The 26,458-nt window shown below is 43.7% G+C and overlaps 1 protein-coding gene across 2 annotated transcripts; it reads right to left on the bottom strand.

Annotated features, from left to right (window-relative positions):
- Positions 1 to 24: 24 nt before the first annotated feature.
- ANKFY1 (ankyrin repeat and FYVE domain containing 1) lies at positions 25 to 26,458 on the bottom strand. 2 transcript variants are annotated; one of them, XM_069874139.1, is made up of 25 exons: positions 26,421 to 26,458; positions 23,779 to 23,971; positions 22,373 to 22,491; positions 19,876 to 20,011; positions 19,257 to 19,380; positions 17,853 to 18,002; positions 16,781 to 16,946; positions 16,430 to 16,634; positions 15,603 to 15,671; positions 14,519 to 14,718; positions 14,017 to 14,114; positions 13,386 to 13,605; positions 12,346 to 12,444; positions 11,584 to 11,737; positions 11,255 to 11,423; positions 9,912 to 10,030; positions 9,413 to 9,569; positions 7,986 to 8,186; positions 6,808 to 6,984; positions 6,252 to 6,399; positions 5,896 to 5,986; positions 5,437 to 5,561; positions 5,081 to 5,227; positions 4,496 to 4,586; positions 25 to 3,764 (listed from the first exon to the last, which is right to left on the bottom strand). In XM_069874139.1, the coding sequence occupies exons 1-25, from the start codon at positions 26,428 to 26,430 to the stop codon at positions 3,632 to 3,634; spliced, it is 3,501 nt and encodes a 1,166-aa protein (XP_069730240.1). In that variant the 5' UTR covers positions 26,431 to 26,458; the 3' UTR covers positions 25 to 3,631. The 2 variants fall into 2 exon arrangements, with proteins under 2 accessions (XP_069730240.1, XP_069730241.1); XM_069874140.1 differs by lacking the exons at positions 23,779 to 23,971; positions 26,421 to 26,458 and adding an exon at positions 22,039 to 22,114.

Raw genomic sequence — 26,458 nt, 5'->3', positions numbered from 1 at the left:
AACATTTCACCTCACGCTCTGTGATCGAGTTACGCATTTTATTACAAGTCGAATCATTACACAGAGTAATGCATATTGGAAAAATACATTTTTACAATGACTCCGGACGAACATCGCAGATAAAACGCCGTTGTTCTAAGACTTCCTTTTCTATTTCACAGAGGGCATTAGAAGACTCAGTTACTTCTCATCACTCATACAATCTTGGATTTTCTCGAGATGAGTTTGCTGCAGTACCCAACGCTGCTGGTTACAGGAACAATAGGACTCATCTATGAGCACTGGAGCTACAAAACCACCCAGCCTTGGCCTCCCGTATCGTTATGTGTTAATTTATAAGCACTAGGGGAGAAGCTGTACAAGCCGTGATCTACAGCACAGAAATCATTAAGGCATCTGTCAGCTTTTAGCCAGCAGCTTGCTCTGCTCCGTTAGTACCTTTACCACCGCCATTCTCGCCCCGCTTTGTGGCGTGGAACACCGATTGCAGCTTTTTAAGCCATACAAACTAAACCTGAAGCCAGCCTGCATCTTGTGCTCATCTAAGAGTGCTGGATGACTGCAACAAAAAGGAATCCAGGCTCAGAACAAACAGCTACAGCATGAACTGCCACAACTTCCCACGCAGCCCTGCTGAGGCGCCTGCAGCCTGGTTTGACAACATCACTTCCCAGGGACGGGAGTTTGTTTTCCACTCACTCATTTTCCAAGCACCAAACGGGCTTGTGCCTCAAGTTATCAGACACCACTTAGAGCCAGCAGGGGAGAGGTCTGGGGTTTGGGAGGAAGAGCAGGTGGGTGTGGAGTTAGAAATGCATTGACCACAACTATGTTACCAAGAGTCTCCATTCACATTTGTACCCCACGGGGGGTCATTGCTCCCCCAGTCTTGGGGGCCCAAGAGTGCAGACCAACACCAGGCAGAGCCCATGAAGGACAGAGCCCCCGCAGCGGCTCAGCGGTGTCAGGCTCTTCAGTGGAGGAACGAGCACAGAACTAGCGTGGGTTTTGGTTCAAGTCGTGAGCTTTTCCCCTGGGACTCTGGAAGAAAGCTGTTTAGAGTTGGCTGGAAACTATCTCAAAGGCACTTTAAAATGATCAAATCTGTTGAACTTAGGTGCTGTAAAACTAATGAACGCTTTAGGCCATGCATCGGTTTATCAATCATCTTAACTTTCCTTTCAGACTTCAGTGAGAAAGCTGGTACAGTGCTGGCTGCAAACTAGGAGCATCACGTACCGTTTCCCAGAGCTTCAGGCAGTTAGAATTCGTATTCCACTTTTAAAGAGAACAACCAGCCACCCTTACACTTGCCATTCAGCTAAACCGCATTTCCACAAGACCCCAGTTTGTCATCATTTAAAAGGCCTGAGCCACTAGAACTGAGCTCCTGTTCCCCGGCCCCTTCCATCGGGGAAGTCCCTGAAAAGTGACGTCGAAATGCTTTAGCAATTACCTGTGGTGCAGTTTCCCAATTCAGTCCAAGTCCATAAGCTGTGGCCTTGGAAGAACGCTCTGGTTCCACCACCTCTCGTACTCTGGGCACACACTCCCCACTCCACAGCTAGAGCTCCAGGCCCAGAAGGAAGCCAACACGCTATCATAGGACACTCTAGAGTCAAGGCTTCTTACACCAAATGCACTTTCTCTCCATCGTTATCTTTCACTGCTAGTGACTCACAACCAGTGATGCCCTGAAACATCAAAAGCAGTGCACTAGGACAGTGGTTTCCAACATCTATTTCACTCAAAAAAAACAAACTGTAGTTTGCAGTTAATGCTTTAGACACCATTGTTTTCCACCTCATTCACCTAAAGTATTACGCCAGAGATGCACCATTCGTGTTAGTAACTGTGCTAGAGAGCAGCTGTGTCACCCGGGGCACTCTGCTGGGACATGACAGCAGCAGACACTGAACAGCGAGGCAAATTTGCGTTACCATCCATTATTCTCTAGTGTTACAAGGGTGAGATTCCAGTTATAACAGACGCATATTGGAAGATCAAGGTGCAGATCAAGTGAGACTTGATGTGAAATCCATCGTGCAAATGTCAGCAATTACACCCCCTCCCATCCTTTTCCTGTACAATATGGAGAAAAACCTCAGGCAGGTCCCCCACAACGGCAGCCTGGGTTGTCCTCTTACTTTGCTGCAAAATTGACAAGTCACCATCCCAGACAGGGCAACGTGCCACCTCTCGTCCATGCTGCGCACTGGAGATAACATTCATTAAATAAGCACTCGCCAGTTCGTGAAGTAGAGATGAAGAATGCAGAGCTGAGTCTAAACTAAGTTTAGCTCTTGGGATGAAAAACAGCCTTAACGTGGCATGTGGTTTTGCCTCAGTACGCGGATTTTTCTGACCAAAGCTTCTGCTCACCAAACCAGAGCCCTGTCTATCAGCAAAGTGTTTTCCTGTTTACCTGAACAACGTAGTGTTGGATTTTGTACAGATTCAGCATATTTAAGAGAGCACAGCCAGCCTAGACTGAAACACTGTGGATTAAATCCAAATGCCTGGCACTACACTGCCAGCTGAGAATCCCTCCTCCGAAGCCAGCCTCGGCAGTGCCAGGGAGCCTCCAAACACACTCCCACTCACCAGCAGCCCTGCTGAAACTGGACCCCAATGAGCATCTGGAGGTGCAGCCTGCTCTGCGCTGGCGAGGTTACTGGCTCTTCTGCAGCAGTTAACCAGGGTCTTTAATCAAAGGAAAGTGCTACTCTCCCTCAGGGGACTCATAACGCACTTCAGCAGTTATTGGTGTATTGCGAGTTAGACTCCTTAACCAGTTCTAGTGTTTCTCCGTTTCGCATAAGCTTCAGCATCCCAGCACACTTAGGGTCATTGACACAAGCTCCATGAATTGGAAGGACTAGCAACGTAAAAATGAAAGTGCAACAGAGACTTCGACAGCTCTAGCAGGAATGAGAAAGAGTAATTACTGGCTAAAACAATGTTGCGCTTCTCTTGAACATGCTAAAGCTAACGAGACACTTACTGAGGAGGTATCAGGATGCGGACCTGCAATTCTGACTGCTTTGCATCAGATGTTGTAAAGCTTTCTGTTGTAAGGCCACAATTCTTGCGCTATGCTTAGAACTGCCCCCAGCTCTGAAGAGTTTCTTGAAGTGAACAGTGGTTGCCACAGCTCAGCCTAGCTTCACAAGAAGTCTTCTCTAAAGAAAGGGAACATTTACCTTTAAGACAAAGCAAAGAAAGATACCCTGAAACTTAATGCCATCTCTACTAAGCAGCCTGAAAGCCACAGGACTTAATAGAGTTGCTCAGTGCAGAGCACCATATCAAGGACCATCCTGTTTCATGTCGACTCAAACATCAGCCTAACGGTTTTAGCTTCCATACCCCACTGCAACTAGAAGAGGGTCTGAATTCTTTTGTCACTTGGTTTCCACGATCCACTCGAATTCCTAGTGAAGTCTATCACAGCCCAATACATTTACAGCCGTACAAAGTCATGTATACCAGAATATATCTTAACAGGGTCCTTAATTAGTTCAGTCTATTGCAGAAGACACGTATAGGCCTCCTCTTCCCTATCCAGAGGGCTCGTAAGCAGAGCTGCCGTCAGGAGCACTGACTGGAATCCCTTTACTTGCACAGCAAACTAGGAGACTCCTCCCAGAGTCAGGACATCAAAGCATATGTTGCAAACTCGAACTGGCTTGTTCAGATCAAATTTTATGATAGGAATCTCCTTTGTTGAGCACTTATGGCAGAGCAGGCGTCCACAGTGTCGGCTGTTGACAGAAGAAGGGAGGAAGAAAAAGTAATTTCACTCATAGCCAACACCTGGATTTCACTGTTTGATATCTTCATCAATGGCAGCATCACTAACAAGGCACAGCGGCAACTAAAATGCTACGTTCTTGGCGTATCTCCCGATATCTTCATGTAATACTTGAATACTTATGCCAAAAAAACACACACTGCTCCTACACCAGCCAGTCACCCAGTTCTACATCAACTGCTGCAGGTGCCATTTCTCTGGAACACTGGGCAGTGTTACCTGTGCTAAGAAAAATCTTAGCTTAACATCCCCCAAGCCAGCATATTTTGTAGAAGTTCAGACCAGTTAAGAAAAGGCAACTCACACCAGCAGCTTCAGTCATTTCCACACTACAAACAGGAACCCCAGCCTAAGCCAGCAGTGGCTGCCCAAATCTGTCGCCTGTTTCATAGCAAGTCAGCCCCACCACTAAACGTGGGCGTCTAAATCTGTTTCCGGGACTTCATGATTTCTCATTTCCAACAGATCAGAATAGTAAGTGCACAAACTGCTCGAGATACGATTTCAGCCAGACCTCAAGTTACTGATCTAGCAACAAGGACAGGGTGGAGTGTTTGAGCTGGGTTACTGGTTCTAAACCTATGTTAACATGGAGGTTTCCTAAGCCTCCAGAAGGAGGCCTAGCTACACTTGGGAGAGGAATTTGTTTCTTTGTAAGCACAGCAGGACGTGGTACATTACCAGTGATGCTTTCTTGTTGTGACTCCAAATTTGGCAGTGCATTCGTAGCAGTTGGAGCCATCACACCACGGAGGTTCTTTTGTCAGCATATCTGTTAGAGGCAAAAACAAAAGCAGAATGGGCTCAGACAACTTTTGAGTCCACTGTAACATTAAAGGGGTTTTTCTGAGTTTCAGGTTGCATCCAGTCTGTAACTATCCTTGCTGTAGCTGTAATCTTCTGTGTAGACAATGTACAGCTGCCTCCATCAACATCACGTTATCCACACCAACCAGACAACACAAGGTAAAAGCAGTAGCAATGTTATAAGCTACATTAGACTATGACACCAGCTGGGACTCTCCATGACAGTCCTTCCAGAAAAAGTAACATTTAATTCTGACAGGCCTGCACTGGGCAACTTTTCAGCTGATCATGAGAAAAATGAGTATTTCTACCCCACACTTAAAGCAGTGGAATATAAAGAAGTTCAGCCCCTCTGGAATTACTGTCATCTAAGTCAAATGTCCAGAGTTCTATCCTTCATGAAGATATCTCAGGAGCATCACCTAAAACCACTTTCCAACTGTAGCAAGGAGTACTTACCCAGCAGCCTAAAGAGAAGCTGTTTTGTAGCAACTTGGTAGTTGAAGATATTGACTCCTTGATTGTTGTTCACTCCAAGACGAGCCCCAGCTCTCACTATTGCACGACACAAGTTTGCATTTCCCTTCATGTAAGCCAACAGGAGCACTGAAAAAATAAGACATTTCCCTGCTAACAGTGGTAGGTCTTGTGTTACACTCAGGCCAGAGCAGAATCTTTAGTTCTTTTAAACTTCAATGTAATGTTTGCATCTTACATACTTAAGCCTACTGCCAATTATTCCAGCTTTAGAAGTTACAAGCCATTAGGATGGTTTGAGTGACTTTCAAGTTTAACAGCTGTTGAATCTCACCTACCTGTGTTCCCTTCAGCATCCGGTTTGTCCAGAGGGTACTCTGGCATACACTCCAAGAAGAGGTCACAGATGGCTGCTGCATTATCTTTCCCGTATTGTCCCAAAATATGCATCGGTGACTGGCCTCTGGGGAAGAGAGGTTGCCATCCTGATCAAAGTCTGCGTGCTCAGACAGTTTTCCGTCCAGCTCTCTGTTTTCAAGTCAGGTGCAGCACTGTTTGAGGCTGAACCAAAGTAACTCAGCACATCATACACAGCTGACTACTTTAACTCCCTTTTCTCTGTATATGTAATCTCCACACCATTTAGACACAGCATGCTCTGCACATTTCACTGTAAAATCAGGGTAGGAAATACTACAATATAAATCACACCTCTGGGGTTTTTTTAGACAGTCATACTAGCACATATTTTAAAATATAACTCAGTTCTTTTAGTCTGTTATGGCTACGTTAATTACCTAATATTAAAGGCTTCTGCATCTACATTGCACTCTGTGAGCAGGACCCGGATATTGTTTAGACGGCCATGCATCACTGCCAGATGAAGAGCTGAAAAGCAGAAGAGAAGCTTCAAAACTCTGAAGTAGTTAATGTCAGCAGTAATTACAGCTTCATAACATTAAGCACTCCCCTTCTACTTCCCCCACCTTCCCTCTCCAAAACTGCTTTCGTCAGATTTTATCTCTTGGACTTTCCTTCTCCTTTTCATCTTTGAAGTGTGAGCCCGTTCAGTGGACTCTCTCTACCACTAGGAGACATTATTAACAGGCTTTCTGAAGCGTTTACATCTACTTGTAAGTCTTTAGAAGTTTACCATTATTTCCATTTTCGTCTACAGCTGCAAAGTCTACTCCGTTCTCCAGAAGGACTGAACAAATTGTGGGCAAATCTTGCTGTGCTGCTAAGTGAAGAGCAGTCTGACGATGCTTCGTCAGTTCGTTCACCTGGGCACCTGCAAGCAGCTGTCAGGATGCAAGAAGGAACATGTTCAGAGATGTTTTCAGGGGTTTCAGCCCACAGTTTATTTCTGTGAATGAAGCACACAAGACTCCACTGTACAAAGATATAAAATGCTGTCATTACTGAGCTGCGGCAACTTGTGGTCATATTCAAATCCACAGGAAGTGCACAGCAAGGTTCTTCCTTTGAAGTAAGCCACACTACCTACTCATCTCTGCAAGTCAAACGCTCATATGAAGGCTACTGATGCAGCTCAGCTAACAGTACAAGCTAAGGGAACTTTATGCAAGCCTGAATTCTGTTACCAAGAGCGGTGTCGCCTTCAGCTGACTCCTCCAGCCTACAGGCAATGTGTATTAAGGCAGAAGGTGCATCTTTAAGGAGAGGAAAAATGTGTCTCCAGTACCTACCAGATTACGCACAATGATCTCTGAGCCAGCCTGTACAGCCAGGTGGAGAGGTGTTAGTTTGGAGGCATCCTGGACCCGGGAGTTGACGTTAGCCTGTACGCTTATCAGGAACAGCACACTCTCAATGTCAGAGTTCTGAACAGCTACATGTAGGAAATTCCGACCTTTATTATCAACCTGTGGCAGAAAGAGCGTGTGAAGTGAAATCCATTATTGCTGTAGGACAGAAAATTGTTGTGTAGTAGGACATACTTTTACCAAGAGATACTTGCTCTCTCCACTTGAGGTGAACTATAGTCTTGTTTCTTTCACTGTTTGGCATTAGACATTGATTTGATAGATGTGACTATCAAACAAACTGAACTGAGACATTATCAGCTGCAACTGCTCACTCTGGTCTGCTTCAGACTACCTTATTTCTACTGTGTAACCTTGTTATTCCTTGACCACACACTGGGGAGTATTATGACACACAAAAAGTTAACAGCTGTTGTAGTAAAGTAAGTACCGAGCAGCAGGGAAGATGAACTCAGTTCAGTGAAGCAAACTGGAGTCAATCTGGCAATTAACACTAGAGGAGGATCCTGCCACACCGATGCAAAGTGCATTACTTTTTTTGGCTTACTACCAAGTGCATGCTGCTGTTCATCTTCGTCTCGAAGCTGATGTTAAAGCATATTTAGAACTAGCTGTATTTGTAATCAAGTTTTAGACACATTACAAGAGCTCAATAAGCACTCAAGTACTTTAACAAATGCACACAGGGTAGTAAAAACTCCTCAACAGCTGCCTGGAATGTCACACCAGAAGCCTGAAGATACAGTTGGAGGTTTTATAGTTTAGCAGTGCAGTGTAACATCTGTTATTCATTATTCTAGGTCAAGGTTTCTATATTTGACAGCTTTAGGAAAGCTAGGTAATAGATTATTTTTGTACTAGTGCAGCACAAGACAAAGAGTAGGGTTAGAACTTTCTCCCTGCGTACACATATTCTTACTCAAAGAAAGCACGTACACACCTACAGTTTCCTCATAAATCCTGTTACAGAGAACTGGCATCTGGCAAACACCACTGCACATAAAGCCACCAAAGGATCAGGCAGAATTTGCTTGTGGAACACCCATACCACAGACAAGTGCAGTAAGAAGACCAATGTGCTTTGAATACTCACAACTTACCTGTTCAGCTGCTCCTGGCTCCCTCTTCAGAATTGCTTCAGCTGCTTTGTTGTTTTTATATGTCATAGCACACGCAAAGGGCGTCATTCCTTGCCTGTCCCGTACATTTAGCTTAATATCTGGATGTGAAATCATAAGCTGGATGATAACATTATGCTGGTTGCTAATGGCAACATGGATTGGAGTTCTTCCTTCTGCATCCTAGAAAGGAAACCAGGAGGTTTGTTAGATGAAGATTCAGTAATACACAAATCCTTCCTTAACTCCAAAAAGTAGGGAAGTTTATCAGTTTGGATCTGTGACACACCCAGCTGCCTTCAGCTGGGACACCAGACAGTTACAGTGGGTTTCAAACCCACTGTGTAAATGAAGCAAATTGGTGTTTGCTTCTCCAAATCCTGTGCTAAACAGCCATTTAAGTAGCTCAGAGTAACATTTCCCATGCAGTCAGACATTTTGGAGGCAGAAATGAGCATTCAAGACCATAGCCAAGCATTCCAAGAGAACACTTTCAAACTAATATTAGTTTGATGTATTTGATATTAATACTTGATAGTAGTAACAATCTGTAGAATTTGATTTTTATATCAAACAACAAAGTGCAGACCACAGCATACAAACCTGAAGCATCATTCCCACAGATCCAGCACTACAGATTCCCTGCTTTGACTCTCAGGCAATAGCACTAAGCTAAACACATGAAAGTTCCCTCGCTGAAAATACAACAGCATCAGGCACTTCTGTTATGCAAACACTACATTAAAGTCTAGGAAATTCAAAGAAAGTGTTTAAGCACTTGTCTGTATCAAGCAGCAATTTACAGCCGCAGCTGCTTTATGACTCTCTTCTGTCACCCATTTTGATGTCATTTTCAATAGCATCAGGGCCTAGAAATATTACACCTTCATTTCTTTTGCTGCTATTTTTCAAGGTTCTGTTTCAGCATTACTGTGTGATCAAAACTGAAGCGTGACTCAGTCACCTCACCTCCGTTTACTCAGTAGCAGAAGACACTTCCCAAACGCACTGACAGAGCGGAGTATTCTGGAGTTTCATACTACAGCTGATCTCATGATTAACTGCAGCAGAACACAGTTTTGCTCCTGCCTTAAATTCACACCAGGACAAGAAGAACTGAGTTCCAATCATCACATCAGAGAACTACTATTGCAGGAATTTTTCCATATCATTATTTTCCTTCAGTATCACTTCCTGGATTAACCCATCATATGGGCAATGAGCACTGGATATGTACCAAGGGACAGGAAAGAAAGGAGAATGGCAGCCTGTCATTGCATTGGCTCAGCTGTAACTCGAGGATGTTCTTCCTACTGAGCAAAACACGCCGCTGAGAGGGAAGTTTGTTTTCCCTACATTAGAGGCCAAGAATAAACTTCAAAGAAACTGTGCACTATGTCTCCACCCACCTGAGCATTGACATTGGCACCAAACTCCAAAAGGCACTGGATCACCTCTTCAAGTCCCCAGCAGGCTGCCAAGTGTAGTGGGGTCTGCCCATCATGAGCTTCCTCCTCTCCTTCTCCATTTGGGCCTGGCTTTCTGGGACTATTCACATCACAACCACTAAACCAAATACAACAAAGTCAACTTATCACACTTAATCTAGAGTTATCAGTTTGAAACCAGGGTCAGAAGAAAATTTACAAGAGTTAATACATCAACTGCTGACACATTAGACATAGGCACAAGTTTCTGGTTTTAGCTTGACCCTTGCCATCAAGAACACGATGCTAATACAGATAACAAGATGTGTCTTTAAGATTAGTCTTCCAGAAGTGCCACCCACCCACCAAAAGTCTAATGAAGCACATAGCTGTTCCTGGCATAAATAAATTGAATGCTATTTTGAGGCAGTAAAATACGTACGCACATTAGGAGGTTCGTATTTTAGAAGGGGAGGCTGACCTGCGAATAAGAAAGCATGCTATTTGTTCACTGTTTTCATCAATAGCTCGATGAAGAAGGGTTTGTAAGCAGCCACTTGGTCCTGACCCCCAGCAGGTTGAATCACAGCCGTGCCTAACCTGGAAGGAGAAGCATAATGAGGCAGTGAGGTACTTATGTCTCCAGCAGGTTCCTGCTACTTCATATAGGCCTTGCCTGGCAATTCTGAAACATCATCCATTAGAGGGAGAATGTGAGATGCCTTATCTATTCCTGTGACAGACACCAAATTTCAGGAAGCTATTTTAATGTCTTCCAGACCAATACTTTACCGCTCTACTCTGTAACGATTAGGCAGTGCTTACTAACAGTTCAGATATCCACCCATGAACTCTGAACAGACAGGCCTTAAGCCAGTTCAGGTAACAGTTCTCACTTTCAGCAACAACACGTGCTTAAAGCGAGTCAAGCAAGGAAATGCTGCCTTTGAAGATCTGGCCCGTTTACTTGCTTTGCTACACACTGAGCTAAACAGAGACCGGTGTTTCAGGAACTGTATTTCTAATGTTTGTATTCTACTATGGAACAACTTACTCAGACAATGTGGTTCTTAAGCAAGACTTGTTCCGCTCCACTTTACAAACTATCTACAAGGTCTATACTTGAGTAGTTGCAGTGTTGACTCCATAAAGATTCTCATCAAATATTTGCAACTGGTCACGTACAGTTACATGACTTATTTCATGTATTTCTCAAGCCATCAGCACAGCTTGGAAATTGTTTTCTCTAGCAAAGATAATTGGATATCAAAGGCAAAGCTTCCAATTAACCTCCTTATGAAGGAGACTTAAGGAGCTCCACATGTGCCTCCTAAGTCATCTCATGCTGGACCACCTATGCCTGAAGGTAGAGAGTCTTACAAGTGAATACAAACCTTTAAAAGCCCCCTTGATGGAACTTGGAGATGCAATTACAACCAGCACAAATGCTAAAGCATCCATGTGGGTGTTCAGTTTTATTCAGGAAACCGATCATTACACAAGTCTGGTGTGCTACAGATCCATGGCTTTAGTAGACCCTTACTCTTTACAGCATCAGGATATTAACATAGCATCAGGATATTAACATAGCATATTCTACACTTTGATTACTGTGGCTGCCAGATATTCAGCCACATAAACTACAGTGTTTAAAGAGTTCCAAACAAAAAGGAACTTCTGGTGAAGAAAAACCTCTAGAGGTTAAATAGTAGTAAAGGACTACTCTGTTCTGCTCATGCATTGAGTTTGATTTTCCTGATAAGCCCTTCATTGCTAGCAAAATGCACATAAGTGAGACTAAATTAAGTCAATTGTCAGTCTTACCAGAGTTGATGCAATGTCTTCCAGGTTATTTTCTAAGGCAAGCCACAAAGGAGGATTTCCTTTCTCATCTGGCACAGACATGTCTGCTCCCCTGGTACAAATAGCGTCTACCACAAGAGGGAGCTGGTTTTTGATAGCCAGCTGTAGGGCAGTCTCTCCATCCTGTGTTCTGTAATAGATACAGTTCAAAGTGCGTTAAGACATTATATGAGGCCTCCTGTTACAGTACTTCACTGGCAAAGCCAAGAACCATCTCCTCTTGTGTGTTTTAAAGGCAGTCAACACTACCCATTCCTAAACACAGAGTGCTGGGTCCGTTAACATCTTACCTGACATTGATATCCGCCTGATGTTCCAGCAAGAAGAGAGCACTCTTGCTGTCCTGTCTCTGTATCGCCATGTGCAGCAGAGTCTGTCCGTCTGACATGGTGTCGTTGATGGATGCCCCAGAGCCAAGCAGCTGAGCTGCTATTGTGTGCATGCCTGAAGAGTTAAAGCTCATTAGTATTTTACCTTCAGTTCTATGAGAGAGACTGTAGATAAAAACCTTGAAGCTTTATTTATTAATTTTCAGTAATTACATTAAAAGATGCACTCAACCAATGCTAGAGCCTATTAAAATTTACACAGACAAGGCTGAACCAACTCATGACCCTACCCAGCTTGAATATTCATTTACAGACTTATCGAGCATTGATTACTCAGTCCTTAAAGCAGCTCACCTTCCCTTTTTAAAGGTCAGCATTACACTATGAACCAGCTTGTAGAACAGAGTTAACCACAGACAGACAACACGGTAATCTGATATGAAAACTACCAGGAAGCTCACAGGGGAACAATTCCAGAGTGGCAAATACAGTTGCGGGTAAGAGGTTCCAGGCTACCCGCTAGTAAACAAGGAAAGTTGTAGGCCTGGAAGTCTATCAGTAAGTCAGATGTGAACATTCAGTTTTAGAAGCTGAAGGATCATCTAAAGCTCCTCTCAACAGTTTCTCACTAGCAGCACAAAATGAGTTTCGTCTTAAAAAAATCTTACTGCATCATAGCTTCTGTATCTTTGTAGGTTCTCATCTTGTTCTGAAGGGACGTACCTGTCCAAAGAGCCAATCCCAGCACAGTCTGGTCTCTCGAGTCCTTTAAACTAAAGTCAGGAATGATTTGCAAGTTGTTGGTAGCATGAAGAGCATTAGCTAGAGAGACAAAAAAAAATAAGGAATTAGAGCATTCTTGTACTTCACCTATAGTTGCACATTGAAAGCTGCAGGAATAGCAGTGTCACATTTTGAAGTTGGCGGCTCCTTCAGCAGTCAGTTTAAGAGATCTGAGCCAGGTACGTTCAGCATCCCCAAAGCGACACTGTTTAGGATTCAGGCCATTACTGCCTCAACTCAATATTTATACTGAAAAACATTCAACTTCCGAGCTAAGAGGCCTAACCTGCCCCCTTTCTACCTCCATTTCCAAACAGTGGCCTATACCAAGCTCTGACAATTAAAAGCAAAGGCTGTACTGCAAGACGGTGGCAGCATCTCTTTCTCACTTCCCTGGATAGAGGATATTCTCCCCAGTTCACCTACTCCATTCTAAATCCCACTTATGGGAGGAGATAAAACAGGCCTTGCATCAGCCGTCAAACTCCTTTCCTGCTCCTAGAAAGAAGCCAGACTTGTAGCAAACTGTCATCTGCAAGTATTTCAGTACCCACATCTCAACTCAATCACAATTCCAGCATTACTCTGGACAAACCCTCTTTTACTGGAAGTGCTGAGGGAGGCACCGAAAGATGCCTTTATCCATGTTTGATTCCAGCATTTACCTGAACCAAATGCTTTGAGAGGGAGAAAAAAGGGATCTCAATTATACAGCCTGAACACAACCTGGGGCTAAGTGCTTGAGTCCATCATCTACAGTAGAGATTTTAGAATTACTTATGGGCAAATTAATTTTCTAGTCTTAACAAGCAGATGATTTCAGATTAAGAGTAAGTTTAGCCTGTCTTACTAACTGATCTGTTTAAACAATGTTTAAAGGAAGACGTGCTTTATTAGCAATTTGTCAGAATATTTTAGATGCCATCCTGACACACCATTCCACTACAGCATCAGTACAGAATGAACCCAAAAACCCTCACCTTTTTGTTCCAAGATGACTGACACGACGTCCGGGTGGTTGTGAGCAATAGCCATGTGAAGAGGAGTTTGCAGATAAACATGCTCTGCCACTGGAGATGTATCCTTCTGCCCGAGTGCTGCTTCTGCCGTCTGGATGTTTGGGTTGGCTCCTTGTTGCAGAAGTTCTGCTGTCAGATTTGCTAGGCCATGCCTACAGGCTGTGTGCAGTGGCGTTTCTCCCTTTATTAAAGAGAGTACCAGGTTAATAGCTTGAGACATGCAACCCAGAAGACAAGTAGCTTTTAAACCACTATGCCCACAAGAACAGGTGTAAAGAGCTTAAGTCCTAGCAGTTGAAGCTCCTTTGGACTTTCAAACTACATGAGTTAGCCTATATTAAGGACTTCATTACAGCAGGCACCGAGGAAAGTGTTAAAAGCATGTATATTAACAACTGGTGATACGGCCAGAACAAAGCCATGAGAACGTAACTGTTGGCTGATCACAAGTAAATAATTGAAAACATGCAAAAGGCTTAGCAAGTGCTCCAGCTTGCTTTAAGCTATGGTAGCAAAAAGAGATCTCTGCTATCTTATTTCTGAAAAAAATAAGGAAACTTTCAGGCTACAGTCTATAAGTTTCTACTTTTACCCATTTGTTTTGGTGGTTGACTTTTGCTCCATGTGTTGCTAGGAAGAGAGAAGCCGCCTCATTTCCTGCACCAGCTGCCCTCTGAAGCAGGCAGTTTCCTAAAGAAAAACCACAAACACTGCTGGAGTGCTACTCCAACCACATTTTGATACAAATAAACATGCTAGCACCGACCCCACTAGCTTTCAACATTAAAATTTCAAGCCAACAAGGAACACCCTACCCCTTGCAATGCCGGGCAGTCACATGCACAGCCATTTAGCAAGCTCGCATTCTGAAACTGTGAAGAGGATGCTAGGACCTGGCAGAGAGTCCAGATTTTCTGTTATTTCCCGCAAGTCAAACTCAGCTTGGGACCTGTCACTGTTCCAGCTCTACCACCTACTATCTGTTATGCAGCAAACGCTGCTGAAATCTCCAGCAGCTCCTCAGGATGCAGTTAGTGTTATGTAATTAACTTACAAGCTTTCTACTTACATAGAAATACAAACCTCTGTTTTACCTGTTACTGTGTCTGGAGCATCTGTATTGCTGCCTCGTTGGATCAACCTTGCTGCAAAGCTGTTCTCATCAAATGAGGTTCCATTTACAACAGGGGCATCCTCAAAGGGGTTTACAGACTGATCCGATGACACAGTGATATACTGAACTGCGAGCCACAGGGCTGTGCTTCCTTCGTGATCCTTCAGCTCCAAGTCTAGTCTAAAAATAAGAGTTAATGTTCCCCAATTTATACCTTAAAAAGTGGTTCCCAGCTTAAGTTTCAAGTGTCTGAACAGCCGTAGTAGTTTATCTAATACTTCATTGACAACTTTTGCTTGCCAAACAGTGTGCTGAGGGGAGACCTCATTGCTCTCTACAACTACCTGAAAGGACATTGTAGAGAGGAGAGTGCTGGCCTCTTCTCCCAAGTGACAGGGGACAGGACAAGAGGGAATGGCCTCAAGCTCCGCCAGGGGAGGTTTAGGCTAGACGTTAGGAAAAAATTCTTTACAGAAAGGGTCACTGGGCACTGGAACAGGCTGCCCAGGGAGGTGGTTGAGTCACCTTCCCTGGAGGGGTTTAAGGCACGGGTGGATGAGGTGCTGAGGGATATGGTTTAGTGTTTGATGGGAACGGTTGGACTCGATGATCCGGTGGGTCTCTTCCAACCTGGTTATTCTGTGATTCTGTGATTCTGTACCAGATTTAGGCTCGTTGCTCCTAGAAGTGTTGCCCTGATAGATTTAGGTCCCCACAAACGCAAGAGGCAAATCACCTTGTATTAGAGTAATACTGTGTTCAAGAACTGCAAAATTCCACTACACAGAAACTGAGTCAAACGAGCGTTTTGCTTCATGACCCTAAGAAGCCGCCTGTATTAGCTTTAAGCAGAACTCAAGAATGTACTCAGACACTTAAAGAGTTCTATAACTCCTTTGCTTCATTACAAATTAAATTATTGCTACATTATTTCACTTTTGCATCCCAAGCCCATCGTTACTCTTATCATAAGGCAAAAAGGCACAGAAGAGTTGTTCAGCCACTTATAATCTCTTCACTGCACAAAGTGACCCCAGTATATTTTACATTGAAGTGAGGCTTACTGTTTGCACTGGAGAAGCTGACTGAACACAGGTTCATTCCTGACCACAATTGACACGTGTAAGGGTGTCCTGCAATCGAAACAGAGAACAGGTATGTTAGGATCAAAGGAGATGCTTAAGACTTTGTCACCAACATGCTCCTATATATTTACTGGGTTAACTTTTGTCTCTGCTTTAAGAAGAGCACAGGCACAGCTTGCAAGAAAGAGCTATCTACCTTTTTGGTGGACAGGATTCCAATTTAGTAGTAAGCAACTCTTCACACTCAAGTAAGAGCTAACCTTTGAGGAAAAAGCACAAGAGCTAAATCTACCAGAACTGAGTAGCTGATACACTCCAAGTCCTGTGTATCATTTTACGCAGTTGTTTGCCAGCCCAGCCTAAGCTGTAGAGCAGTTTACAGGCCTTGTGCTTCAGTTAAACACACCACAGACACTGGCTCTTTCAGATAATTTCAGTTTCTCTGACAGTTTCAAAGACAAGTGCCTTTCAGGAAAACCATGTCATGTTAGTTCGCTTGCTTTACTGTTCAGTGATTCCATAAAGGCAAACCGATTGTGTGCCAGGTGTTCTAACACAAACAACTCACTCCAGCTTCCTACAGGTATCATTAATTAGTCCTGACAAAGTAACACTCAGCCTATATAGCTTTCTGCTATAAGCACTACCCACCAGTCTTCTGACTGGATTAACAAATTCCCTTTTCCCGTTTCCAGTATCTCCTGCGCTTTGCTGACAGACCTTTGCAGGTTCTTAGGGGGCTGCGCTTTATCATTACAGTGTTATCTGTTAAACTGGTAGCAGACCTCACTTCTCCCAGTATTTACCTTCCTTTGCTGTCTTGCATGTTGGGGTTGGCTCCCGCCTGCAAGAGGGACTCCGCAATCTGTGCCATCTCTGCCATGATGTCTGGCAAATGCTTCTTAGGGCTGTACGATGCTACAAGGTGCAGAGGAGTCTCCTGGTCTCCTAGCGTGGCAGCGTTCACACGGGCACCATTTTTAATGAGAAAGTTTGCAGCAAATTTATCTCCTTTCGTGAAACAAAACCAGGTTATTTATGGACACATTGGAACCCTACATACTTTATACAAGTTCTGAAAATGAATACACATGAATATATATTTCCACACTGGGAAAAGCTGCACATTAACGAGACTTCATATCCTATTTACTCACCTCTCTGGATGGCTTTATGTAACAGACTCCAGCCTCTCTTGTCTGCCCTGTCCACATCAGCCTTGTAGTTGACCAGTGTAGTTGCAATACTCTCCAGCCTTTGGGCAAGGGCTAGATCCAAAGCAAGATCTCCATTGTGATCCAATTCATTGAGCTTCCCAGGAAGCTACAACACAAATTCAGTCAGTTGACATTAGTTAGAGGAATGCTCACCAGCCCAATGTAATATTTTAACAGCCTGTCCCAACTCCCTCAGTGTTAGTCACACAGCTCTACTAGTAAACAAGCCAGTGTTGATTTGAGTAAGTGCATCTTACACAGAAATGAGAGAAGCACCAGCACATGCAGGTCCACCCAGAGGGCTGTTCCATGGGAAAACAGTTCTGTTTGCAAGACCTGCTTAACTCACAGGAAGCAAGACTAGCACGCTCTTAAAAGATGCGGCCAATATACTTATATCCAACGCAGTAGTAGGAAGAATTACTTCATTATTCCTTTAAGACACTTCAAACCCCAACTGGATTAGCACCTAAGGGTGCTAAGGACTGTGACAGTCCCAGCTTCCAAGAAGAATTTGGGGCATCTAAAAGGACTAAATTGCATAATGCCTGATAATTAACACTTGAATAATTCTTGCTTTCCCCTTGTCCAGGGACGACTTATTTTCCAGTTGTTTAATGCTTGTCTGAACAGAACAAATACTGTTACTTCAAACATTCAAGAGAAGAGGAAAAGCGTTTGTTCAAAGAAATGACACTTAACTGCACTGCCACAGAACAGCAAAGTTGACTATTAAACCATTCAACTTTAAATATGCGTAGCAATGCCAAGTACTGGATGATATTAGATATAGTCTAGTGTGTGCAAGACTTTTCAGCAGTGATTCACAACACTTAATTATGACTTTATGAAGCCTTTACTGCTAGAGCTCTGTTACAGACACAGAAGTAGCTACAGCTACATGCAAATAAAAATTAGTGACAAAAACTAGTAACAAGGTTCAGACTGCATTCAGAAAATAGTTATTTGAAAAACCGAATCCTACAGACAGATCAAATCAGTCTCACTGTACCTGTGAATCCATTTCAATAAGATACAAAAAGACTACATCTTCTCTTTCCACTTTAATAGCCTTATGCAAGGGATATTCTGTCTTTGACTTGAACATTTTGTACAACAGCTGAGCGCTCATGCTACTGAAGTCTTCTTTACGCAAGTCATCCTGGAAGTAAGAAAGAAAAAGGGTAAGCACTACTCCTTATTAACTAATGAAGCATTGCACAATATAATGACGAAGTTCACAAAACTAGTTCAGTTCAAAGCTCCATTTTGATAAAAACCACAACAAGCGGGAACAATCCACCACAGCCAAGACTAGGAAGTCTCACTCAGGAAGTTTTATGCCTTATATTTTAGTTTCAAGAACAGACAGTGAAAATTCTCTTCCTTTTTGTCTACAGGCACAGAAAATGAGCATATTACCAAAAATTACAACAGATTAACAACTGGCCTCTGAACTAATTCTCTACCTGGACTGAAATCCCAGATTAGAATTTTGTGACGGAACAGCCTACGGCTATTGAAGACCGACAACTCCACAGAACTCGGAACTTTAAAATAAGGCTAATCCATTACATAGGTAATCAAACTTTTCTCAAAATAACAGATCAGAGGAAGTGAAACACCCAAGTCAGCTGCAAGACTCCCTCGCCACTCCCTTCATTACAGGAGATGAAATCTTCCCTGGCTGCCCTGGATTATTTTTAGAAGTAAAAGCAGCCCTGGGATTTGTGATCCATACAGACAGAGACCAACTATGGATGAACTCCTAAAGGTCAGAGCTCAGATTCAATAAACAACTCTCTTGCTTTTTAACACGCAGTCTCTTTGGTTTGGCTCATGTTTAGGAAAGTCAGATGCTTTTTACAGTGAAGTATTGCAATAAACACAACAGCTCTGCAGGCTATAAGCTACTTCCCTCCCTGTCAAAACGTATTCACACCAAAACAGACAATGGATATAACCTCTAAAGACAACAAAAAAATCTTAGAGGAAGAGCCAGTTAATGTGCTTTCCTTCAAACATGTAATTATGAATTAGTATTGTAGAGTATACCAAAAAACACAGCGTGTCAAAAGCACATTTTATAAAGACAACTGAAAAAGATGGGAAGGGAAAAGCCACCCCTGCACTCACATCAGGGTGCAGGGCAGGCCAATGTGACAGCTTTTCATCAACCCCGTCGCTCCTTGCAAATACACAAGGGTCAGGATAACAGGTTACTTTAGTCACTGAAGGTGATCAGGAATCCATGTAGCCCCCATCCTACCACCACCATAACTGGAATGCTTGAATGCTAGCACACCAAGAGACACTCCTGAGGTTAAGTAGTACAATAAGTTAAGCAGAATTCTACTAATTAAGTTCCTACACTCCGCAAACATTTCTCCTTTTGCTTCCCACTGACAGTACTTACCCAATGACTGGCAATTATCTCAGCGCAGTAGTTCAGAAGAGTGCTGGCATTCAGCTCCTCAGCAGTCTGATAGAAACGAATGCAGTTCCTGACGTTAACTAGTGACATGACTCCTTTTTCACATCTGTCAAAACAGGAAAGCCAATATTCAGTAATCAGGACACAGCTTTACCGTAACCACTTTCCCGTGTTGTAACGGGGTCCTATACACCCCCTCTCCTGGACACCAGGAGAAGAATGCTTGGCCTTGCTTTACCATAAGGGTGAGGAGCATAAACATACTTCAATCAGAAGACCTGTAAGGCAGTTTCCTAAAGAGCAGACTCCTATTGAAGCAGAATCTAAGCTAACGTCCCATGAAACACCATGCACTTCCTATTAACGCCAAATTAGGAAGATTAGTTTGACAATGAGATGAACTGGAAAGTGAACATAAAAGCTATGAGAAAAACTGCTCCAGTTTACCTGGGGTGCAAGGCTTCATTTCCTGTGATCAACTGAACATCCTGCTGTTTATGCAAAACCTCAAAACTCGGGAAAAGCAAAATTTGATCCAACTGTCAGCAGCTATCATCTTATTTCTATTCAAACAAGGTTCACTGTTTTTACCAAGACTCACCTTTCCCTAAGCAGCTGGAGCTGAAATTTATTAGCTAGTTTCATAAGCTCTGTCAGGAAGATATCATCTTCTCTTAGCTCAAGCTCATCTGTGTAGATCCAGCGCAGCATTGCCATGGTTACCTCTGGGTCAGCATCTGGTAGAGGGAGCAACAGGGATTAATAGAATACTCAAAGAACAATCACCTATTCAAGTAGTTGCTACTCCTCTGCCTGTTAAAGCCACAGCTACCGTGAAAAAGAGTGTCTTGCTGAAACTGTACTACTTTAGTTCAATCAAAATGTCAAAACAGAGGCAAAACTGCTCAGAAGTTAAAATTGGTAACAACGCTGGCACCAAGCAGGAAAACCTGTTCCACTGGAACACTGCAGAACGCAGGGAGCTCTCGAACATCTCCTGCCTGCTGCACCAACATGGCATGTTTAGGGGCCAGCGATGCCCCTTTCAAGTCTTTGGTCCTTCCTGTATGGCTAAATCCTCACCTACACCTGACAAGCACAGATTCCCCTTTCAATTTAAGTATCCCCCTCTTTTATATGATGGCCATACTATCAACTGTTGCATTCCAATACAGGTATGTACATCTTGGAATGACTACAAATACTTAAAACTGCTGGGAACCATTTCTAGGAAAGGTGCAAACCAGTCAGTTTAAGCAGATGGTCACACTTAGATGTTCACAACACTGACCATTAGCCTGATTTTTAAATACAGTGATAAAACCAGAAACTTCCAGTACAGAAGATCCACAAGCCCATGGCCAGAGACCTTTGTCACCTCGTCAGAAGTCTAGTGACAACCCTATTTACGAGTACGTAGATGAGAATAACTCTATATCTTAAGATCAGACCAATTACAACAAAAAATACAATTCAGTTAGAAAAATCACATTAGTCTCTTAAGCCTTTTTGTTTGTTTTTAAAATGAAAACAAACATGACCCACCCTAGAGCAGCTCCCTTACATGAAGGGTTGCCCTAGATCATTTGCAGTACCAGACAGTACTCGGCACAGCATGTAGACGGCCTCCTAAGAAACAGGAGGTTTTAGTAAGAAAAGGATCTTTTGCCAAACTTGAAGTAATCAGAAAACCTACTTGAGCTGTAATATCAGCTCTGCCCTGGCAGAGGTAAGAGTTCATCTTCTCTCTCCCAACAAGAGAATCTGTTCTCTTTCTTCTCTTCTTAAAGAGTAGAAAATTCTGCAGACTACACAAACTCCAAAAACACTCAACTTTCAGTGCTGCCTGGATTCTGAAGTTAGGATTCAGGCAATCTTCGCTTCCAAGTTCTTAAGAGAACCACTTGAAAAAGCCATGACAGCTTTTAGAGGACAGCCATCACTTGCTGCAACTCTATCATACCCCAATTCTTGTGCCATTTATCAAATTTTATTTAAGAAAATAATAAATAAATCAGTTTCACACAGTGGAAAGCATCATTGACAAGCATTTATTTTAAGCATCACTCTATAATAAGAAGTGTTTGCATTGTTAAACATGCAAGACTGCCGTTACATCTGAGATTCTCAAACTAGCTTAAAACTAGGGCTAGAAATAATATGAATTGCCACTTGCAACAAGACTACAATTAACTTAAGAGCTTTCAGGTAATAACCTGTTAGCATACCACTCTGTTTAAAAACTCCTTGGCATCTATTTTTCTTGTGACTGCAGAAAGATCCATAAATCCTTTTGCAAGAAAGCTTGTGATGTCTCACAAAACCAGCTTGCTGTGATTTGCTTCTTTCCAGTTTGTCTGCACTTAGGATTCATAAGATGAAGTGCAGAAAGTGAAGCCAATGCTTAATATTCAAAATGCCAGCCAGTAAACCTGCTGAACTTCATGCCTGGTTTTACTGCTCAAAAATTAACTGTATAAGACTCTTCTATACTGCTAAGTACAGAAGAAAAAGCTGTCAAGAGGTTCGATCTGCAGAAATAACACCCAGTGTAAGTACATGCAAGAAACAGCTACAGCAGAACAAAACAGTGGCTGTCTTTTAGCAAACTTCTCTCCCTCACCTACTCTGCAAAGGTATCGAAGTGCCAAAGCCAATAACGTTTTAGTAACACATGAGTATTTGTATTCATTTCCCCCACACATTCTGTTAACAAGCAGCAAGGTATTTCCATGACACACTTCAGAGAAATTATGCACACTACCTCAAAAAGCCCTGTCCTTAAAGGAAGAAGTCAAGCTCCTCCATACAGATTTGTTTTTCATTATGTTTAGTTGACTCTAGAAAAGACAAACAGACCACCATTCTCAACCCCTGTTCATTAAAGAGAAAGAAGGCAGGTTATTGATTTCACTAGCACCAAGTTCACAAGTGTACTACCGCATCTTGGAGACAGAGCCCCAAAATTAATGGATTAAGCACAACTTTTTGTGAACAGGAGTGGTCTGGAGGGTCAATAAGGAACCTCTTCCCAACCGGCCCTTTCACCAGCCACCCTAAAGACAACTGAAGCATCACACTATGGAGCAATGACTGACCTGACAGATCCAGCTCCTCTGTCGAGGCAAGGTTGGCCAGACTCCAAGCATCGCTGCGTGCTGCCAAGACAAATTTGTGAGCACTGATGCGCTTGTCCCCGACCTTTATCTTCAGATCACTGAGGAGAGGAAAAAACAAGCAGACACAGGTAAACCACAGACTTGCCGCGTGCTTAGGTACACATAGATTTGGCATCTTCACAGTATCTACATCCTCGTATCCACACTTAGGTGTAACTTGTTGAAGACATCAAAACGCATTCAATCGTTTAAGTGGAACATGATGCCAAATGACATAATTCTTAATTTTCTAGGGAGAAACGCAGCAAGTCATTTGCATTTGAAGTGTTTGGTTTTGGCTTTTTTTTTTTAAATCATTTTGGAATAAACTGCAAGGGAACTATCGCAGAAGATAAGAAAATCCAACCATCTTGAGGTCACATATTTACGTTGCTGTGTCCACACTAACACTGTCAGCCGAGCACCAACGGCTTCAAGCAAGATCAGCAAAAGAACAATGATTGAAGCAGTCTGAGCACAAAGCAGACTCCAAGAATCCTCAGTTCCTGGCACCTTAGCTGTCAAGAACACTGATTGTATTCTGACCCCCTTTAACATCAGTTTTCCTTTGTAGTTAGAAGTTCCTACTTTGTTTACTTGAATATCCCAGAGCTTCTGATCATGTAGGTGCATTTCCCACACCATTTTCTAAATCAAAGCACTGTTGTAAACTGAAGTACAGAATACAGAGACATTATCTTAAAAAAAAACTTGCATTAGGACTTAGTGTCTTTCTCCTCTTATGACCAGACCACTATTCTGTGCCTTTAAAACTCAGAAGCTCAATGGAAATGATCCAACTCTTCTGACATATACTACCTGACAAATCTTTTACCTATCATGCTGTATCATTTATACCACTAAGTCACACATATCACTGTCCAAGACTTGTTACATTACACAATCTGACAGGCTAATTTAACCAGGCTTCTTCACACAGAACCGGAGTACAAACCCAGGTTCATGAACACACCCTTTGAAGAAAGGAAAGCTTTCTGCTTGTTAGAAATACATTGTATAATCAATCCATCAACTAGGTAGAGAACACTTTAAAATCACTTCTCTTCAAAGAGGGCTTTGCTGTTGACAGTGAAAACAATCAGTTTTCTTTAAACCGGTCTGAAATGTGAGTCTCTCAGATTAACTCCTACTTAGAGCTCTTGATTGAAGAACTAGATTCCATGTGCAACCCAATCTTCGCGTGCTGTTCCAACTACCACTGCACTTGAGGACCCAATTCACAGCAGGCAGCAGAGAAAGAATTGTCCTTGTTTAAAGCTGGTACCTACTGTACTCAAAGTCAGAGGTTTCTGTGATGTCCCTGTCCCCACAGGGGGATTTCTTACCTGTACTGGTCCTGCTGATAGAGCTCAGCTACAATGGCAAGAAGTCGACTGATGAAGGTGTCACTGGCGTTGTCTTGGTTTGCTTGGGCAGCCAGAAGATTGCATCTCCTCTCCGTATCAGCTAGTTTCTTCTGCAGCTTCACATACTCCTGGCGGAGAAGCATCAGATGCTTTTCCAGCTTGGCCACCTCCTCTGCAGAAGCACACACAGTTACTACAGGGTTGAAACACTGGACTCATCCCAGGCCACCTTTACTTCACTGCTGGAAGGAAACGTCTGTACAAGTGCCTAAAACCAGCCTGACTTTTGAATGCTTCTTTGTGAATTAGATGCACCAACTACATGTAGCTATTGACCAGTGTGCTTAATCAATTATTTCCCCCATCATCTAGCTGATCTTCTAAACAAGGCCTAAACCCCAAACTGGTCCTAAGATGAGAGGGGGCAGGGAGGAGAAACCAGAAGCTAACCAATGATTTTAAGTGGGAAAGTTCCTACAAGGTTATTCCTTGCCAGCCAGGAATGTGTTGTTCAACAGCTTCTCTTGAATGTTTATTAAACGGAAGGCACTACTACAAACAATGAGAAGCTGAGCTCTATCACCAGTGTTTTCTTCTTGCTTCCGTAGAGAAGCTCAAAAGCACAGCTGGCCTTGGCCTTGCTCCACCACAGTTCCCCAGGGCAGAGCCTCCTCCAGCTCAGCTGCAGACAGAACATCTCCTGCGGTCTTTCCCCCACAGACTGCAGCATCAAATGCTCCCTCCTAAGTCTTTTAACATAACAATTGCTGCAATGGATAAAGAGAAGGTAATTTACCCTAATGTACTCTTCAGTTAATGCTACCCAAGCAGGTTTGGCAAGGCACTTCAACAGCCTTTGACTTAGCTCCATCCTGTAGAAGTTAACAGATGCATCTCCTTTGGGCTACTTCACTTGTTCTACAGGAATACACCATGATTTCAGAATTGTGCAACCAATACCACATCAGCTCTCAAAGAAGGGCTGAAAGTCTGCTGTTCTTTCAGTTTAAATGCAACTTCAATGTTCTCAGAACTAGAGGGACGCATCTCTTTAGCAACTTCCCAACTGATTCGTAAGGAAGATATCAAGGGTGGCACTAAAGCAAGCCCTGCTGTTACAGTAAGGGGAGAAAAAGTCTGATAGGAGCCGAGAGTGATTGCTAAAGACATTTCAAGAATCACGCCAAAAAAACCCAGTGTATGAACACCATCACTGCTCATACAGTGAGATTTTTAGGCACCATACAAATCCAAGTGCTAGGAACAAGAAGTTGCCTGATGAACCTTGCTGGAAGGCACCAGTAAGTCTCTGGCTAAACATCAATCCACACGCAGCAGGAGAGACGCCTAGGTTCAGCATAGGTGTACATAGAGCAACTCCGTTCCCGAGCCTATAGTCCAGGTACAGAGTTAACAGATGGCGAGGCAAGAAGGTGAGAGTAGTGTTAACAGCTTTCTGTCAGGCAGACCAGCACCTCATGAACTGGCCATTTATGTTCCATATCAAAAGACTCCAAAGAGGACTTCAGAAAAGGTTGTTGATGTTTTCTTATAGAAGAATGCATAGAAGTATTTGAGAACAACTAGAGAGCTGAATCCAAAGAGATATGTAGGGAGGCAACAGGCAACGGGTGACCGGCAGCACATACAAAACACTCGAGAGGATCTATTTCCTTACCCGCTGCTACTGGTGGTGTAGAACTCCTATAGAAGTTACCAAAGCAAGCTCGGCTTTTGTTTTTATAAACCAAGTCTAACAGGCTGGCCAGCTAAATATGAAAGAGCGGCATGTCAGTGCATACAAAGCCAGGAGTTGCTCAAAGGAGTTTTTACACCAGCTTGGCTGCAGTATCTCACACGCTTACGCATGCCAGAAGATCAGCATCCGCTACACCCTAGTTAATCTTCCACGCATGGTTTGAAAATTCTATCACCGTTGGAGAGCTGCATTTCTGCTGAAGGCTGTGCTTTTCAGCCTAGAAGTCAGAGCCTTCATTTCCTTTGCAACTTGGAGCATTTTAGCTCATTTTGCCAACTCAGTTTCCTCCAGGGTGGAAAAGAGGAAGCTTCTGTTTTGCAGAAAGGAGTAGGACCGCAAAGATACAACTGTTCTTTCAAATCCTATTCCCTCAACTAAGTTAATTTTGAAAGCACAGAACGGTTTGGGCTGAAAGGGACCTCAAAGCCCATCGAGTTCCAATCCCCCTGCCACGGGCAGGGACACCTCCCACTCGATCAGGGCGCTCCCAGCCCCATCCAGCCCGGCCTCGAACACGTCCAGGAACGGGGCGGCCGCTCCTCCAGGCACCCAGAGTACGATCTCATTGAAAGCTTCCGAGCCAAACCAAAGCAGCCCCGCGGCTCAGCGGAGCCCCCGAGCCCAGCCTCGCCGGCAGGGAGCAGAGCGGCCCCAGCCCCCTCGGCCCCCTCAGGGCTCTCCCGGTTCGGGTGGGGTCTGCAGCCCCTCAGCCGCCCCGGGGCCGCAGCCGCCCCGGCCCCCCCGCACCCGAGCGGCCGAGGAGCGTCTCGAGCCCCGCTGCGGGCGGGCAGACGCGGCCCTGGGCGGGGAGCGTCCCGAGCCCCGCGGCCCCGCCCGGCCCAGGCCCCGCTCCCCCCGTTACCTTCCGCCATGTCGGGGCCGGGGCCGCCGCTCTCGCGA

This window comes from Phaenicophaeus curvirostris, chromosome 21 (assembly GCF_032191515.1).
Source record: "Phaenicophaeus curvirostris isolate KB17595 chromosome 21, BPBGC_Pcur_1.0, whole genome shotgun sequence".
Lineage (NCBI taxonomy): Eukaryota > Metazoa > Chordata > Aves > Cuculiformes > Cuculidae > Phaenicophaeus > Phaenicophaeus curvirostris.
Note: the sequence above shows the minus strand (reverse complement) of the source record. Positions and strands in the feature narration are given on the sequence as shown.

Coding starts and splice junctions, on each gene's coding strand:
- ANKFY1 (XM_069874139.1), bottom strand. Junction 16,635..16,780: donor ACATAAAGCCATCCAGAGAG/GTGAGTAAATAG, acceptor GTTTCACGAAAG/GAGATAAATTTGCTGCAAAC. Junction 6,985..7,985: donor AGCCAGGAGCAGCTGAACAG/GTAAGTTGTGAG, acceptor TTTCTGCCACAG/GTTGATAATAAAGGTCGGAA.